The 17,982-nt window shown below is 37.3% G+C and overlaps 1 protein-coding gene across 6 annotated transcripts in view; it reads left to right on the top strand.

Annotated features, from left to right (window-relative positions):
• Nucleotides 1–17,982, top strand: part of LOC127838930 (uncharacterized) — a 75,346-nt gene that overhangs the window by 44,792 nt on the left and 12,572 nt on the right. For 5 of the 6 annotated variants that reach the window (XR_008030051.1, XR_008030062.1, XR_008030073.1 and 2 more), the window contains exons 7-9: nucleotides 3,523–3,537; nucleotides 8,322–8,392; nucleotides 11,130–11,228. Coding sequence is in view for 2 of the 6 variants with exons in the window: in XM_052367071.1 (XP_052223031.1) it covers nucleotides 3,523–3,537; nucleotides 8,322–8,392; nucleotides 11,130–11,228 (185 nt within the window). In the remaining 4 variants the exon portion in view is untranslated. The remainder of the gene's footprint in view (nucleotides 1–3,522; nucleotides 3,538–8,321; nucleotides 8,393–11,129; nucleotides 11,229–17,982) is intronic. The other variant, XM_052367080.1, reaches the window with a different exon arrangement.

The following is a 17,982-nucleotide window of genomic DNA, read 5'->3' as shown; positions in this document are numbered from 1 at the left end:
TTTTAGAAGTATGTTAATACATAAATAACAATAAGTACCTTCATAAGTCTTAATAAAATTTATTTTATATAAATAACATTTTTTTCTACTTGATACTATGATATTATATAAATAGTCTATAAAGCATCATATAAAAATCATATCCGCTAATTAAAACGTGAAATTAATAATTAACAAAGCAGCGTAAATCTAGGTTATGCTACACAAATGTTCATGTAGGTGTATATCTTTGCACTTGATACGCCGCGTACGTATGTGGCGGATTTAGGCCGCAAAAGTACACAAGATTAATATAGACTGGGCGTCGTCGTGCGGATGATGCCGCATGCCTCGGCCATACGCCGCGTGAACACACGACGCGGCCGCCAAGTACTAATGTTCTGGCCGTGGCATGAACGAGGATTATGTTTGTTCCGCGTTGGCTGTACTGTATGAAAACCACTTGACCACTGCATTTTGAATGTTGAGCCTCCCGGGCGTACTTTGTCCAGGATTTTCCATGGAAATCCATGGAAAATATGAGGCTGGAGTATTTGGACTAAGTTTCCGGCCTTTTCCAGCGTCAATATTTAAAAAAAAATATGGAAAATTTCCATGGTTTGTGGAAATAGCCTCGAATAGTTTCCATGGTTTTCGAGGTTCCCTGGAATTATTACCATGGAACAATTTCCAGCCTGCAATAAAAAAACCTGGAACATTTTCCAGGGTTTTCCAGCCAGCATGGAATAAATACCATCCGAAAACTCCATGTAATCTGGAAAACCATGGAAAACATGGATTTTTTGCCATAGTTTTCCAGATAACATGTAGTATTCGGACGGTATTTTTTCCATGTTTAATATTCCATGGATGCCTGGTATAACATGGAAAATTGTCCACCTTATACCATGGTCACTGAAAAGGAAAAAGAAATTCCTGGTCCAAAAACAATATTCATGTATTAGATGAATACAATACTCACAGCTTAAATAAATCATAATTTAAGGTAAGATTAAAACAAAACCAAAAATCCACATAATGCCTTAGTTTCTAAGATGTATTTTTTTGTTCTAAATTCATCACAATATAATATCAGATTACGAAATGTATTGAATTTATTTAACAAATTATTCAAATTAAACAAGTTTTGTTAAATACATTCTCACAAAGCCTCTAGGTCCGTTATCAATCAAAGCGCTGAAGGCACTGAATTTGTTCGCTGTTGTATAATCTTAGACGCAACTCAGTTTTCAAAATAATGTTATAGCTTTTTATATCGCAAGTTTGAAATGATCACAACCCATTCAAATTTATAAAGAGTGTGTCTTAAACACAAGTCGAGATGTGTGTTGTTTTTTTCAAATCATTGATACAGCTAATCAGTGTGCACAGGCTAATCTTATTTGATATTCATTAAACACCAGAGAAGCAGTATAAAAGGGCCACAAACTCACCAAATGTCTACTTTTCAGATGTACACTGGTGTGTAAACAGCAGAAAACAAAAATGATTATTTTCATAATATTTAAGTTTGTATTTAATATTTTCCAATGAAATTTGGCATGCATATACTTTAGTATACAAACAATATGTATGTGTAATTAGGTGCTTGAAAGTTATATAGTTATTGACTTACAGAAAAAGTTTTTTGTTGTCTGCTTGAAATTCATATTTCGCTGTAAATGCTAAGCACTGCCCACTTGAAAAGTTATGAACTTCTCTCAGCCAGTAGCTAGCGAATGACTCAAATCAAGTTTACATGTAAATACAGATCCAAATGCTGTCTGCTCAAACACATGTTTCTATTTATATTTTTAACACTCTAATGTTAGCAGCAAATCACTGGCAGGTAAACCCAGCCTACTAGTTAATGTTGGTAATATTTTTACCACCGCAAAATCAAGCAAGTGAGATCCGGCTTTTAAGCCCCCTTTTCCCTGAAAGCAGCCAATATGTACAGATTTCAATGATAAAACCCTAGACTGGCCAAAGTTGTCTTGCTACAAGTTGTTAAATACTCTCTATGTACTTTGTGAGAACAGGTAGATGCGGTGATTAAAGCAGACGCTTTTTAGCAATGGTCTGCTTAAGTTACTGGAGTTATCCACACAGGCAGTCACGGGTTACAGTTCCTGCCGTACCTAAGCCCATACTGATCCATACTGATTTGCAAAATTGCGTCTGCATTATATGTGAGATTCGCTCACAAATGAAAATCAGGCCCTTACATTACAGAACAGGCACTTCTTTAAAAGTTGAAAAGTATAATACAACCTTCACAAAATGTACTAAAAGTAACAAAATACAATCAAGTTAAGTTATATAAAGTAACAATTCACAAACTCTGTACAAATGATATACAAAAAACAAAATGAAAAATTAAAGTTTTTTAAAAAAATAGCTCCTTCATGTATGTCACAATATATGCAGCTGCCCATGAGCACCAGGGTACTATTTTTCTCAGCTGCTTTCACTTAAATGCAATGTAGGTGTTCATTTCATTAATATACTTTAATATAATTTTATTGTTTAAAGAAATTCAGAACATAATGCATGTATTACTTTCCAAGTGACAATTTAAAATATAATTGCAAGTCTAAAACTTGTGTAGGCAGCTTAGTAAAACAGTACCCAGGTGAGATAAAATTACAGATTTTTAAAACTTGTGTGTTAATTAGCTGGGTTCAGTAGGTCGTTGATTTTTTATAGAACTTGTACTGGTGTTATCCTGTACGGATCCTGCATGATCTCTTAAAGGCCCTATAAAGGTGACAAATAAATTATTATGCATATAAACTTGCCTAATTTTTACCGGATTTCAGTTACCCTTGCATAAAAAAATGCTAATAACACAGCTGAGGTGCAACGTTGTCAAGAAGTATTGAAGATATACCCGTTTCATAATTGGAAGAAATGTTTACAACTTTGCAACTAACGTGATGTGTAGCCCCAAAGCGGTGACGTATGCTAAAAATTGCCAAAAGAACATTCACTTTTAATTCTATTTAAAACTACTTTTTACCAGCAAAAAGTAACTAATTAGATCACGTTTTGACCATTAAGAGACATACTTTGTGAGTAATACCGGAAAACATTGAAAATCAACGATATATTTTTGGTGACCTGAGTCACTTTCACTTTCCTGAGTAAACAGCGATGTAAATAAACTGATTGTTTGTAATCATGCTTGACTTGGAGGACACTGTATTTTGAGCTCAAAACAAGTTGTATTGCTCATATTTTTATGGTAATGTCCAATAGCATATACATATTGTTTTTTGATAACCTTTATATATAAAATACGGAAAAAATATTTAAAAATCGGTAAATAATTACGGATCTTCACCTTTATAGAGCCTTTAAAGAAAAAAAGCAAACAATATTACAAGAAAGTCTTAAGTTGTTTACTTTCATCTGTAAAAGCAAATGTGCAGCAATCATACGATTGAATATCTATACTTAATGCTCATTCATATTTTAATTTATTTTAGATATTTCATATCACTGCTCAATTTGGTACATCTGATTTTTTTTGTATTTTAGCGAACATTTACTAGTGTAAGTAGTAAACAATTCTTTTCCATTTATTGAAATTTATTCTCTTAAAGTTTGCAAGCGGATTTTAATCTACTTGCGAAAAGGCAACAGGAAATCTGAGAATTTCAAGTGAATAAATTGGTGATTTTAATTATTTTTTTAGCTCGACAATATATATATATATATATATATATATATATATATATATATATATATATTTTGTGGAGCTATCCTACTCACCCCGGCTTCGGCATTGCTGTTAGCATTAGCGTGCAAATGTTTTAAGTTTGCGTACTACCCCAAATATTTCCAATGTCCCTTGACATATTGCTTACATGTTTTGCATACTTGTTTACCATCATGACCCCAACCTATTAACAAGAGCAGACATCTGTATCTAGCATTTTGACAGAATTATTGCCCCTTTTATACTAAGAATATGCTTATTATTGATAAATCTATCTTAAAGTTTGACAAAACAACACTTACCTGACATACCACAATGCACTCCACCCAAACCATCCCCCACGCCCCACCCCAGAACACCATCCCCCACCCCCCAACCCCCCCCCCCCCCCCCAAAAAAAATTAACAATTTTTGTTTTCTTATTTTTGAAAGATCATCTATTAAATGATCACACACCCACATTATAGCCCCCCACCCACCCCCCCACCCCCAATTTTTTTTCTTCTTATTTTTGAAAGATCATCCATTAAATGATCACACACCCACATTATACCCCCACCCCTCTCCATGATGGCTTACGTTATACTGTCAAGCACTCGAATAGTCGAGCGCACTGTCCTCTGCAACTCTTGTTATATGACTCTTTTATTTTGAAATTTATATTGTTTTTTTTTCTTCTTAAATGCTTGAAAATGGGGTACACTAGCATGTATCTGGAAACTCAAACATATTTAGGACTTTTATATTCAGATATTACTATATGATAGTAATGCTAATGTGCTAATGCATATAATAATAACCTGTAATTGAAACAAGACCCATATATTGGATACCAAAATGACTTAATACTTTCAGGTGGTTAACACTAAATTACTTATATGAGCCCGGGGCATAACAATATTTACCATGAATTTGTGGCCCTGTAAGTCCTCTTGGTAAATGTTCCTAAAGAGCAGCTTTGCTGTCTTGGGTTATTTCCCTGCCAAACTGCAGTATCTTTCATCAACTGGTCAACTACAGTTAAAGCACATTTATAATAAAAATGTATAGGGAACATAATTCAAATATTGTTTTAAATATTTAGTTGTAAAATGGTCTTTATAAAAGAACTTAAAACGAAGTGAATACATCGCAAAGCATAGCATAACTTAATTTGTTGGTAAGATTAGAACACATTTATTATTGCTTTAATTAGAATGATGTGTAATTCTATTGGTATGAAAATACACAGTGAAACCTAAAAACCAATGCCATTGGTTTAATTTATTTATTTATAAACATTGACATCATTAATGAGCATTGAGTGCTCATCATTTACAGCACAAAACTCCCTTAGCCTCAGTTCCCAAGCCATGCATGATAAACGTCTGATACTACATTCAACCTTATTAATTTCTCCACAAAGGTTTTATTACTCCCTTTATCAAGCTGCAAACTGCACTTAGTGAAAATTCGTGTGACAGCTGCTTTTTAACTAATATTTGCCATACTATTATCTCTAATATCACATAAAAAGGTCTGCAATGATGACAGAAGAAGAATAAATTTATAGGAATATTTAGAAATAATGAAAAGCACAAACCTTCAGTTGTTCTATTCATAGACTGACTGCTGAAACACTGTAGCCATCACTCTTAAACAACACTTCCTGTCACTTTCCAAATGATATCAATACATTATTATTTTAAGAACTTGTTGTTAATGGAAAAACTGATTAACTCTACTGTTTTTGAAATCACTTTAACTTCATTTTAAAAACAAGTTTAGCCTGTATATTTTCTACGTGTCTACTCCAGTATTTCAATCTAAGAGGTAAACTTTCTGTATTTGAATTCAGCCAATCAGAAAAGGCTGTTATAACCAATAGATTAGCAGCAGGCATACCAACATCTGACTCACACACAGAGCTTATCATAGACTGTTAACAGCCCTGCATTATCATTTTATAGAGATAACTCTCTCCTACTTTTTGTTCTGTACTTATACTATACAGAGTTACGTTTTCTTATCTGCTTAAAATGCATGACTGTTAAACCCTGCGAGAGAGGTGGGCAGAATCCTGATAATTCAGCCAGAAGAGAAAAGGAGCTTTGATATTGTATTGCAATACATCTCAATAAGTAATTGTGAAATTAGAAAAGAAAAAAATATCAGTCTGTTGACAGACTAAGCTGATCAGATAGTTTGTTAATTGAAAACCTGGACTGAAGTTTGATATTGAGAGAACTCAGAGTGTGTATACAACAGGGTTAAGGAATTTAACTTGTAGAAATTTCTTTGAAAGTTACTACTTCTACTACTACTACTACTACTTCTGAAAAACAACAACAACAGCTGCTGCTGCTGCTGCTACTATTACTACAGACTACAACTGCTGCTGCTACTACTACTACTGCTGCTGCTACTACTATTACTACTGCTACTGCTACCACTACTACTACTGTTATACTACTGCTTCTGCTATTGTTACTACTACTACAACTGCTACTACTACTGCTACTACTTCTGCTACTACTGCTGCTGCTGTTGCTGCTAGTTTTGTTATTATTACTTCTACTACTATTACGACCACTACTGCTACTATTCTTGTAACTGCTAAAACAACAACACACTAATAACTGCTACTACTACTATTGTCACTTAAAGTTGCAGCAATAGTATAATTATCAGTAGTTTAAGTTTAACTGCTGATAATTATACTATTGCTGCAACTGCTCATACAACTTTTACAACAACGATTTTTACTAATACTCCTACAACACTTTCTACTGTCAGCACCACCATGACTACAACTACTACTACTTCTACTATAACTACTACTATTTCTGCCTAAACTTATAAAAATAATATAAATTTTATTTGACTTAAAAATACCAGTAAATAATGTTAAACATCATATTCATTAAGTTTACAATGGACTTTAGTCATTCAAAACAAGGCAATAATTTTTTATAATATTTCTTTCTTCCTTTTTAGCTCACCTGAGCACAACGTGCTCATGGTAAGCTTTTGTGATCGCCTTTTGTCCGTCGTCCGTGGTTCGTTGTGCATTGTCCGTTGTGCGACGTCAACATTTGCCTTGTTCACTCTCTAGAGGCCACATTTATTGTCGAATCTTCATGAAATTTGGTCAGAAGATTGGTTTCAATGATATCTTGGATGAGTTCGAAAATGGTTACGTTTGCTTGAAAAACATGGCTGCCAAGGGGCGGGGCATTTTTCCTTATATGGCTATAGTAAAATCTTGTTAACACTCTAGAGGTCACATTTATTGTCTGATCTTCATGAAACTTGGTCAGAAGATTTATCCCAATAATATCTTGGATGAGTTCGAAAATGATGCCAGTTGGTTGAAAAACATGGCCTCCAGGGGGCGGGGCATTTTTTCCTTATATGGCTTTAGTAAAACCTTGTTAACACTCTTGAAGCCACATTTATTATCCGATCTTCATGAAACTTGCTCAGAAGATTTTTCCCACTAATATCTTTGATGAGTTCAAAAATGGTAACCTTTGCTTGAAAAACATGGCTGCCAAGGGGCGGGGCATTTTTCCTTATATGACTATAGTTAAATCTTGTAAACACTCTAGAAGCCACATTTATTTCCAATCTTAATGAAACTTGGTCAGAAGATTCATCCCAATCATACCTTGGACGAGTTCGAAAAACATGGCCACCACAGGGGCGGGGCTATTTTCCTTATATGGCTATAGTTAAACCTTGTTAACACTCTAGAGGTCACATTTATTTTCCGATCATCATAAAACTTGGTCAGAAGATTTGTTCCAATGATATATTGGATGAGTTTGAAAATGGTTTTGGTTGCTTTAAAAACATGGCCACCAGGGGCGGGGCATTTTTCCTTATATGGCTATAGTAAAACCTTGTTAACACTCTAGAGGCCACATTTATTGTCCAATCTTCATGAAATTCGGTCAGAAGATTGGTCTCGATGATATCTTGGATGAGTTTGAAAATAATTATGTTTGCTTGAAAAAAATGGCTTCCATGGGGCGGGGCATTTCTCCTTATATGGCTATAGTAAAATCTTGTTAACACTCTAGAGGGCACATTTACTGTCCGATCTTCATGAAACTTGGCCAGAAGATTCATCCCGATAATATCTTGGATGAGTTCAAAAATGATGCCGGTTGGTTGAAAAACATGGCTGCCAGGGGGCGGGGCATTTTTCCTTATATGGCTATAGTAAAACCTTGTCTACACTCTAGAGGTCACCTTTATTTTCCGATTTTCGTGAAACTTGGTCAGAAGATTTGTCCCATTAATATCTTGTTATCTCAGGTGAGCGACTTTGGGCCTTTCAGGACCCCTTGTTATGATAAATGTTTATCCATGTAAAATACACATTTTAATTCTTTGTGCAGTTCAGTTTTAATTGTACCGCGATTTTGTTCTTTTTGCTTTTAATTTTGAATAAAATGTTGTAGGGTCGCAGCAAAATAATAGGCTCGGTGGGGGAACCGTAACCACAACATTATTTTGTTTTGGCCTAAGGTCAAGTCTTCAATAATTGGTTTCTGCAAACTCAGGCGAGCGCTTAATGGCAATTATGTCCTTTTGATTTACAATATTATGTTCTGCCATTATTATATTGAAGGCTCGGTTAAGTCGCTGCCAAAGTTGGAAGAAGCTCTATGACAGTGATGAACATGGGCTCTCTATGAACAGGTAATAACATACTCTCTATGAACAGGTATGAACATAGGCTCTCTATGGACAGGTATGAACATGGGCTCTCTATGAACAGGTTTGAACATGGGCCCTTTATGAACAGGTATTGACATAGGCTCTCTATGAACTGGTATGAACATGGGTTCTCCATGAAAAGGTATTGACAAAGGCTCTCTATGAACATGTGTGAACATTGGCTCTCTATGAACAGGTATGAACATGGGCTCTCCATGAATATGGGCTCTCCATGAACAGGTATTGACAGGGCCTCTCTATAAACAGGTATGAACATGGGCTCTCTATGAACAGGTATGAACACATGCTCTCTATGAACAGGTATGAACAAAGGCTCTCTATGAACAGGTATGAACACAGGCTCTCCATGAATAGGCATAAAAATTGGCTCTCTATGAATAGGTATGAACACAGGCTCTCTATGAACAGGTATGAACATGGGCTCTCTATGATCATGTATGAACACGGGCTCCCTTTGAACAGATATGAACACAGGCTCTCTATGAACAGGTATATACATGGGCTCTCTATGAACAGGTATGAACACAGGCTCTCTATGAACTGGTATAAACAAAGGCTCTCTATGAATATGTATGAACACAGGCTCTCTATGAACAGGTATGAACATGGGCTCTCTATGAACATGTTTGACCACGGGCTCTCTATGAACATGTATGACCATGGGCTTTCTATGAACAAGTATAAACAAAGGCTCTCTATGAACAAATATAAACATGGGCTCTTTATGAACAGGTATGTTCATGGACTCTATGAACATGTATGAACACAGGCTCTCTATGAACATGTATGACCACAGGCTCTTTATGAACAGGTATAAACATTGGTTGTCTATGAACAAGTATGAACATGGGCTCTTTATGAACAGGTATGTTCATGGACTCTCTATGAACATGTATGACCACGGGCTCTCTATGAACATGTATGACCACGGGCTCTCTATGCACAGGTATGAATAAAGGCTGTCTATGAAAAGGTATGAACACAGGCTCTCTATGAAAAGGTATGTGCACAGGCTCTCTATGAACAGGTATGAACACAGGCTATCTATAAACAGATATAAACATTAGCTTTCAAGGAACAGGTATGAACATGGGCTCTCTATGAACAGATATGAACATTGGCTCTCTATAAACAGGTATGAACATGGGCTCTCTATGAGCAGGTATGAACACAGGATCTCTATGAACAAGTATGAACATGGGCTCTCTATTAACAGGTATAAACATGGGCTCTCTATGAACAGGTTTGAACATGGGCTGTCTTATTAACAGGTATGAATATGGGCTGTCTATTAACAGGTATGAATATGGGCTCTTTTAAAGACTTTATGAACAGGTATGTGAGCAGAACTGGCAGGAATACTGGAATTCCATTGTCTGATATATTTACAAGTCATTGCCATGTTCTGAAATTTAACCTCAAGGGCGTGGAATGTCACTATTTTTGTTTATATGGAACTGGCTGTACAATGGAATGGCCCGAGCGGGCGGCAGTGTTGGAAAATATTTGTCCAGAGCTTTACTTTGTTTATTAAAGATGGATTTTCAGAACAATTTCATAAGGGATGAGCATGATAAGGCAATTATTTGGCTTCTTTTATGGATTGCAAAATTATATAAATGCAATGTTGATGTTTATTGGTTATTAACAATGTTTGGGAAAAAAAAATGTTGTGATATAAGTGTTCCTAAGTCAAAGAGAAATCAACCAAATAATCTTTACTTTGATTGTGGTTATTATATGAATCCTCCCTCTATTCAACATACATGACTGTGAAATTCATTCGAACATGAAATGGTGTAATACTTGTATATAATTTAGCCATGTTCCGGGAAAAATGTGGCTTCATGCATGTGCATAGTGTCATCCCGGAGTGCTTATCAGGAACAACACTTTCCACATAATATTATGCTATATAAAAACTTACGACAACAAAAAATGCAATACAAAGGTTAATTACAATAGGAAGATCCTTACACAAGTACATTGGTTTAAAAACAGTAAGATGCAAATATTCTGCAACTTTTAAACATCTAAAAATTGTTTAACTATGTTATCTTGTTTCGGTATACAGATTTATTTGGTTTACATTTATTTGCATAATTTAGAGAGCACTTGCCTGTGCTTTCTATTAGGTCATCGCACTATTATAATAGATAACAGGCAACTTCAAACTCATGGGAAAACCCCATTCTTTCCTTGCTGCAGTTTTGCCCCATTTAAACTTTTATGTTTGCAGGCTCTTTGTTTTTCTTGCTGAATCGCCAAGAGTAGGAACTTCCTCAGTCCTCGCTTGAGCTCCGCTAATTAATGATTTAATGATTATCCATGAGAACTAAGTCATGCTTCCGACGCTGCCTGAAGCTTATCTTGTCTGCGCTTGTAAATTTTCTGATATTGTGGTGGAAAAATAAATGGAATTTATTGTCCCTCAAAAAAATGAAAACTCGCATTTTGTATGTCATTAAATCTTTGTTACCAGATCAATCTGGCGTTGAAAATTTGGCAATTGCTATATATAACACTTATTTATTTATGGGTTAACTTTATCTAACAAACTGTTCGTTGATTTGGAGTGTTTATGGATCTGTAAACAAAAAAATCCATAAAAGCTGACTGCAAAGGCTTATCTGAGATGACACTTTGAAGTTACGCGCATGCATAAAGCCCAATTAATACTTGTATATGTTTGTTACAGATTCAGCCATCATGTCTTGGGATACAAGGACTCTTCATTAACCTTGATATCGTTTGAGGGTCGAAACATTTACTGTATAGCATCAGATGATCCTTGGAGGTAAGTTTCATTCTTAATGTTGCTATGTCCAACAGATTATGCTTGACTTCATTAACCATCAACTGTTTGACAATAATGTCTTAAATATTAATTTTATCTGAAAGCAGGATTGCCACTTTACTTGAAAAGTCAGGAAAATTTGATTTTTTTCAAGGTCAGTGAAAAGTCAGGGAATTTAAAAAAAAATGGTCAGTGAAAAAAGAAATTTCAGAAAAGTCAGGGAAAAGTCAGGGAAAAATAAAATTTGGGTTGATGCATAAGTTATTTAGTGGCTATGGCAGTCTTCAAGTATCATTTGTATTAGTAGATTCAACAGTATATTTTTGTTGTATATTTTTCGCTTGAAATGTTTTGACTATTTCTATGTACATAAAACATTAACATGTGTAAAGCATGTTCAAAAATGTAAATATATCTGTTTTCTTGTTGCACAATAATGTTTGCCAAAGACCATGGCTAGTTGAAATTATCATTGGAACTAAGTTCTAACAGTTATGTACATTTATAAATAGATTTATTTCTATTAACATTTCCCATTACCCATACTCATATGTATTCACCTATGCTTGTGTCTAGATGTTAAAGTATGATCATAGTATGTAGTGGATATTGTATATGAACAGTTTTTTTGTGTCAGGTTTTGTGCTACTACTGTATTAACATCACATGTATGTACCTATAAAAGTATGTTTTGTTATAGATTTTGAGACATAATCATATTATGTGGTGGTTGTACATGCATAACTTTTTTATGACCCCCACAACTATAGTTGGGACATATTGTTTTTGCCCTGTCTGTCTGTTGGTTTGTTTGTGTGTGTGTTTGCGTCAAACTTTAACATTTGCCATAACTTTTGCAAAATTGAAGATAGCAACTTGATATTTGGCATGCATGTGTATCTCATGGAGCTGCACATTTTGAGGGGTGAAAGGTGAAGGTCAAGGTCATCCTTCAAGGTCAAAGGTCAAATAAATGGGACATAGTGTTTCACAAACACATCTTGTTGTCTTTGGTTTTGTGGTATTTACTATAACGCCTTGCATCATGCATAGTTTAGTGTACAAGTAGTACTGCTTTGTTATTTGTTAAATATTTTATGTTAAGGAATAAAATAGACACTAAATGAGTGGATTTGGTCGGCTGTATGAGGACGAATATTTTAATATTATTAAAAAGATTGTATACAGCAGTGTTCAAAATAAATGTCTGCCATAACCAAGCTTTTCAGGAATGGACAATGAGGAAACTTACCAGCTATATCTTATACAAGCATGTTTATGCTAACATCTGTGCTAACAGATGGATCATGGACTTTCTCTACAATAACCGTTTTCAGGATTTTTTTCACGCAACACTTTCAGATATTGTGCTGATTTCTGGTATGTGAGTTTTCCTACATGACTTAAAGGTGAAGTGTGAGTTTTGTTCCGGTCCATTTTGCAAAATTTGGCTCTGGACTTGAAATTTCTCTAAAATTTGTGCTGTGCTGTTTTAAAGCGAAGTAAGGGGCATTTTGTTTCACAAACACAGGTCTTGTTTAAAAAATTATCCTTTGTATGGTTCCAATTTTAACCAGCATATATAGAATGATTTTTGACATGGGATTAGAACAATGTGTGTATCACCGATTGGGTCCCTTTCAATGTGATGAGCCTCACGCTGGGAAAACTGGGCTTAATGCATCACTCTGAAAAAACTGGGCTTAATGCATCACTCTGGGAAAACTGGGCTTAATGCATCACTCTGGGAAAACTGGGCTTAATGCACCACTCTGGAAAAACTGGGCTTAATGCATCACTCTGGAAAAACTGGGCTTAATGCATCACTCTGGGACAACTGGGCTTAATGCATCACTCTGGGACAACTGGGCTTAATTCATCACTCTGGGAAAACTGGGCTTAATGCATCACTGTGAAAACTGGGCTTAATGCATCACTCCGGATAAACTGGGCTTAATGCATCACTCTGGGACAACTGGGTATAATGCATCACTCTGCGAAAACTGGGCTTAATGCATCACTCTGGGACAAACGGGCTTAATTCATCACTCTGGGAAAACTGGGCTTAATGCATCACTCTGGGAAAACTGGGCTGAATGCATCACTCTGGAAAAACTGGGCTTAATGCATCACTCTGGGACAACTGGGCTTAATGCATCACTCTTGGAAAACTGGGCTTAATGCATCACTCTGGGACAACCGGGCTTAATTCATCACTCTGGGAAAACTGGGATTAATGCATCACTCTGGGAAAACTGGGCTTAATGCATCACTGTGGGAAAACTGGGCTTAATCTATCACTCTGGGAAAACTGAGCTTAATGCATCACTCTGGAAAAACTGGGTTTAATACATCACTCTGGGAAAACTGGGTTGAATGCATCACTCTGGGAAAACTGGGCTTAATGCATCACTATGGGAAAACTGGGCTTAATGCATCACTCTGGGAAAACTGGACTTTATGCATCACTCTGGGAAAACTGGGCTTAATACATCACTATGGAAAAACTGGGCTTAATGCATCACTATGGGAAAACTGAGCTTAATGCATCACTATGGGAAAACTGAGCTTAATGCATCACTTTGGAAAAACTGGGTTTAATGCATTACTCTGGGAAAACTGGGTCTAATGCATCACTCTGGGGAAACTGGGTTTAATTCATCACTCTGGAAAAACTGCAGTGCTTTCCACAGGAATTTTATCAGGCGCCCTGGGGCTGACCGGGGTGGCTTCGGGAGCGCTGTCCCCTCCCGACGCTGATTTTTTTCAACGAACGTGTCTATTGACGTTCTGTGGTGCGTTATAACTCTAATAAAACAGTGTCAAAAGACATCATTTGGTGCGTTATGACTCTTTAAGAAACCCCTCCCGCTATAAAGTCATTTAGAAAGATATTTTTTAATTGTTTTATAACTGTCCCGCATAGATCCCGACTTAAACGATTCCCCAATACATCTGTATCAACCTGACTATTACTGCATACTTACTACTTTTCAAGTTTCTATTCATTACCCGATAATCCCGTTTATTACATTTTTAAAAACACTTTCTGGTAAATATTGACGATGAAAGTGCGCATTAATTTTTTTAACACAAACGATGTCATTTTTGTAAAGTATCAAATAAATTTCGGCATAAGTGATTATTTATAGATTTTATGAAGTGTGTGTTCGGATTACAAAGCGTTGCCATTATCAGTCTTCTAAGTAACTGGCCAAGATTTCTGCGGTTATTAAATGTACGTCATGAGTTGTCTGCATGATTTAACTGCAGGTATTGCCAGTCTACGAGTGCAGTCATACAAAGCATGCGCTCTCATCGGCCAATATTGATTTTCCAATACAACGACACTCCGCCTGTAGTCGGGCTTAAGTTGGGTAAAGCGACAATAGATCATAAATCAGCTTTCAAAATTTTCGGCGAAGTCGATGTCGCTTTGATCTTAAGGATGGTTAGCTGCAGTAACTGACAAAATACTCTAATCGGAAAATTTCAGGCGCCCCGCGGACTCTGATTTCAAAATTCAAGCGCCTGGGAGAGGGACCGTTAAATGGCCTGTGGAAAGCACTGCTTCGGGAAAATTGAGCTTAATGCATCACTCTAGAAAAATTGAGCTTAATGCATCACTCTGGGAAAACTGGGTTTAATGCATCACTCTGGAAAAATTGGGTTTAATGCATCACTCTGGGAAAACTGGGCTTAATGCATCACTCTGGAAAAACTGGGCTTAATGCATCACTCTGGGAAAACTGGGCTTAATGCACCACTCTGGAAAAATTGGGTTTAATGCATCACTCTGGGAAAACTGGGCTTAATGCATCACTCTGGAAAAACTGGGCTTAATGCATCACTCTGGGAAAACTGGGCTTAATTTATCACTCTGGGAAAACTGGGCTTAATTTATCATTCTGGGAAAACTGGGCTTAATGCATCACTCTGGGAAAACTGGGCTTAATGCATCACTCTGGAAAAATTGAGCTTAATGCATCACTCTGGGAAAACTGGTCTTAATTTATCACTCTGGGAAAACTGGGCTTATGAGGGAAAGTGTTAGTCTGCGAAGACTAATCAGGGAAAGTGTTTGTCTGCTAAGGCTAATCAGAGAAAGTGTTAGTCCGCTAAGGCTAATCAGGGAAAGTGTTAGTCCGCTAAGGCTAATCAGGGAAAGTGTTAGTCCGCTAAGGCTAATCAGGGAAAGTGTTAGTCCGCTAAGGCTAATTAGGGAAAGTGTCAGTCTGCTAAGGCTAATCAGGGAAAGTGTTAGTTTGGAAAGGCTAATCAGGAAAAGTGTCAGTCTGCTAAGACTAATCAGGGAAAGTGTTAGTTCGCTAATGCTTATCAGGGAAAGTGTTAGTCCGCTAAGGCTAATCAGGGAAAGTGTCAGTCTGATAAGGCTAATCAGGGAAAGTGTTAGTCCGCTAATGCTAATCAGGGAAAGTGTTAGCCCGCTAATGCTAATCAGGGAAAGTGTTAGTCCGCTAAGGCTAATCAGGGAAAGTGTCAGTCTGCTAAGGCTAATCAGGGAACGTGTTAGTCCGCTAATGCTAATCAGGGAAAGTGTTAGTCTGCTAAGGCTAATCAGGGAAAGTATCAGTCTGCTAAGGCTAATCAGGGAAAGTGTTAGTCCGCTAATGCTAATCAGGGGAAGTGTTAGTCCGCCAATGCTAATCAGGGAAAGTGTTAGTCCGCTAAGGCTAATCAGGGAAAGTGTCAGTCTGCTTAGGCTAATCAGGGAAAGTGTAAGTCCGCTAAGGTTAATCAGGGAAAGTGTTAGTCCGCTAAGGCTAATCAGGGAAGTGTTAGTCCGCTTAGGCTAATCAGGGAAAGTGTCAGTCTGCTAAGGCTAATCAGGGAAAGTGTTAGTCTGCTAAGGCTAATCAGGGAAAGTGTTAGTCCACTAAGACTAATTAGGGAAAGTGTTAGTCTGCTAAGACTAATCAGGGAAAGTGTTAGTCCGCTAAGGCTAATCAGGGAAAGTGTTAGTCCGCTTATTCTAATCAGGGAAAGTGTTAGTCCGCTAATGCTAATCAGGGAAAGTGTAAGTCCGCTAAGGCTTATCAGGGAAAGTGTTAGTCCGCTAAAGCTAATCAGGGAAAGTGTTAGTCCGCTAAGACTAATCAGGGAAAGTGTTAGTCAGCTAAGGCTAATCAGGGAAAGTGTTAGTCCGCTAAGACTAATCAGGGAAAGTGATAGTCCGCTAAGGCTAATCAGGGAAAGTGTTAGTCTGCTAAGACTAATCAGGGAAAGTGTTAGTCGGCTAAGACTAATCAGGGAAAGTGTTTGTCGGCTATGGCTAGTCGGGGAAAGTGTCAGTCTGCTTAGGCTAATCAGGAAAGTGTTAGTCCGCTAAGGCTAATCAGGGAAAGTGTTAGTCCGCTAAGGCTAATCAGGGAAGTGTTAGTCCGCTTAGGCTAATCAGGGAAAGTTTCAGTCTGCTAAGACTAATCAGGGAAAGTGTTAGTCTGCTAAGGCTAATCAGGGAAAGTGTAAGTCTGCTAAGGCTAATCAGGGAAAGTGTTAGTCTGCTAAGACTAATCAGGGAAAGTGTTAGTCCGCTAAGGCTAATCAGGGAAAGTGTTAGTCGGCTATGGCTAATCAGGGAAAGTTTCAGTCTGCTAAGGCTAATCAGGGAAAGTTTCAGTCTGCTAAGACTAATCAGGGAAAGTGTTAGTCTGCTAAGGCTAATCAGGGAAAGTTTCAGTCTGCTAAGGCTAATCAGGGAAAGTTTCAGTCTGCTAAGACTAATCAGGGAAAGTGTTAGTCCGCTAAGGCTAATCAGGGAAAGTGTTAGTCTGCTAAGGCTAATCAGGGAAAGTGTTATTCCGCTAAGGCTAATCAGGGAAAGTGTTTGTCCGCTAATGCTAATCAGGGAAAGTGTTAGTCCGCTAAGGCTAATCAGGGAAAGTGTTAGTCGGCTATGGCTAATCAGGGAAAGTGTAAGTCGGCTATGGCTAATCCGGGAAAGTGTTAGTCGGCTATGGCTAATCAGGAAAGTGTTAGTCCGCTAAGGCTAATCAGGGAAAGTGTTAGTCGGCTATGGCTAATCCGGGAAAGTGTTAGTCCGCTAATGCTAATCAGGGAAAGTGTTAGTCTGCTAAGGTCAATCAGGGAAAGTGTTAGTCGGCTATGGCTAATCAGGGAAAGTGTTAGTCCGCTAAGACTAATCAGGGAAAGTGTTAGTCCGCTAAGGCTAATCAGGGAAAGTGTTAGTCCGCTAAGACTAATCAGGGAAAGTGTTAGTCCACTAAGGCTAATCAGGGAAAGTGTAAGTCTGCTCAGACTTATCAGGGACTAATCAGGGAAAGTGTTAGTCCACTAAGACTAATCAGGGAAAGTGTTTGTCGGCTAAGACTAATCAGGGAAAGTGTTAGTCCGCTAAGGCTAATCAGGGAAAGTGTTAGTCGGCTAAGACTAATCAGGGAAAGTGTTTGTCAGCTAAGGCTAGTCAGGGAAAGTGTCAGTCTGATAAGGCTACTCAGGGGAAGTGTTAGTCCGCTAAGGCTAATCAGGCAAAGTGTTAGTCCACTAAGACTAATCAGGGAAAGTGTTAGTCCGCTAAGACTTATCAGGGAAAGTGTTAGTCCGCTAAGACTAATCAGGGAAAGTGTTTGTCGGCTAAGACTAATCAGGGAAAGTGTTAGTTCGCTAAGGCTTATCAGGGAAAGTGTTAGTTTGCTTAGGTTAATCAGTGATGAGACTTTAAACTTAGACTAGATTTTCATTTCGAAGAAACTTCCTTTTTACCAAATACCAT

The sequence above is a fragment of the Dreissena polymorpha genome, chromosome 1 (genome assembly GCF_020536995.1).
Source record: "Dreissena polymorpha isolate Duluth1 chromosome 1, UMN_Dpol_1.0, whole genome shotgun sequence".
In the NCBI taxonomy this organism is placed as follows: Eukaryota; Metazoa; Mollusca; class Bivalvia; order Myida; family Dreissenidae; genus Dreissena; species Dreissena polymorpha.
The sequence above is the reverse complement of the archived record's forward strand: the minus strand, read 5'-3'. Positions and strand labels throughout refer to the sequence as shown.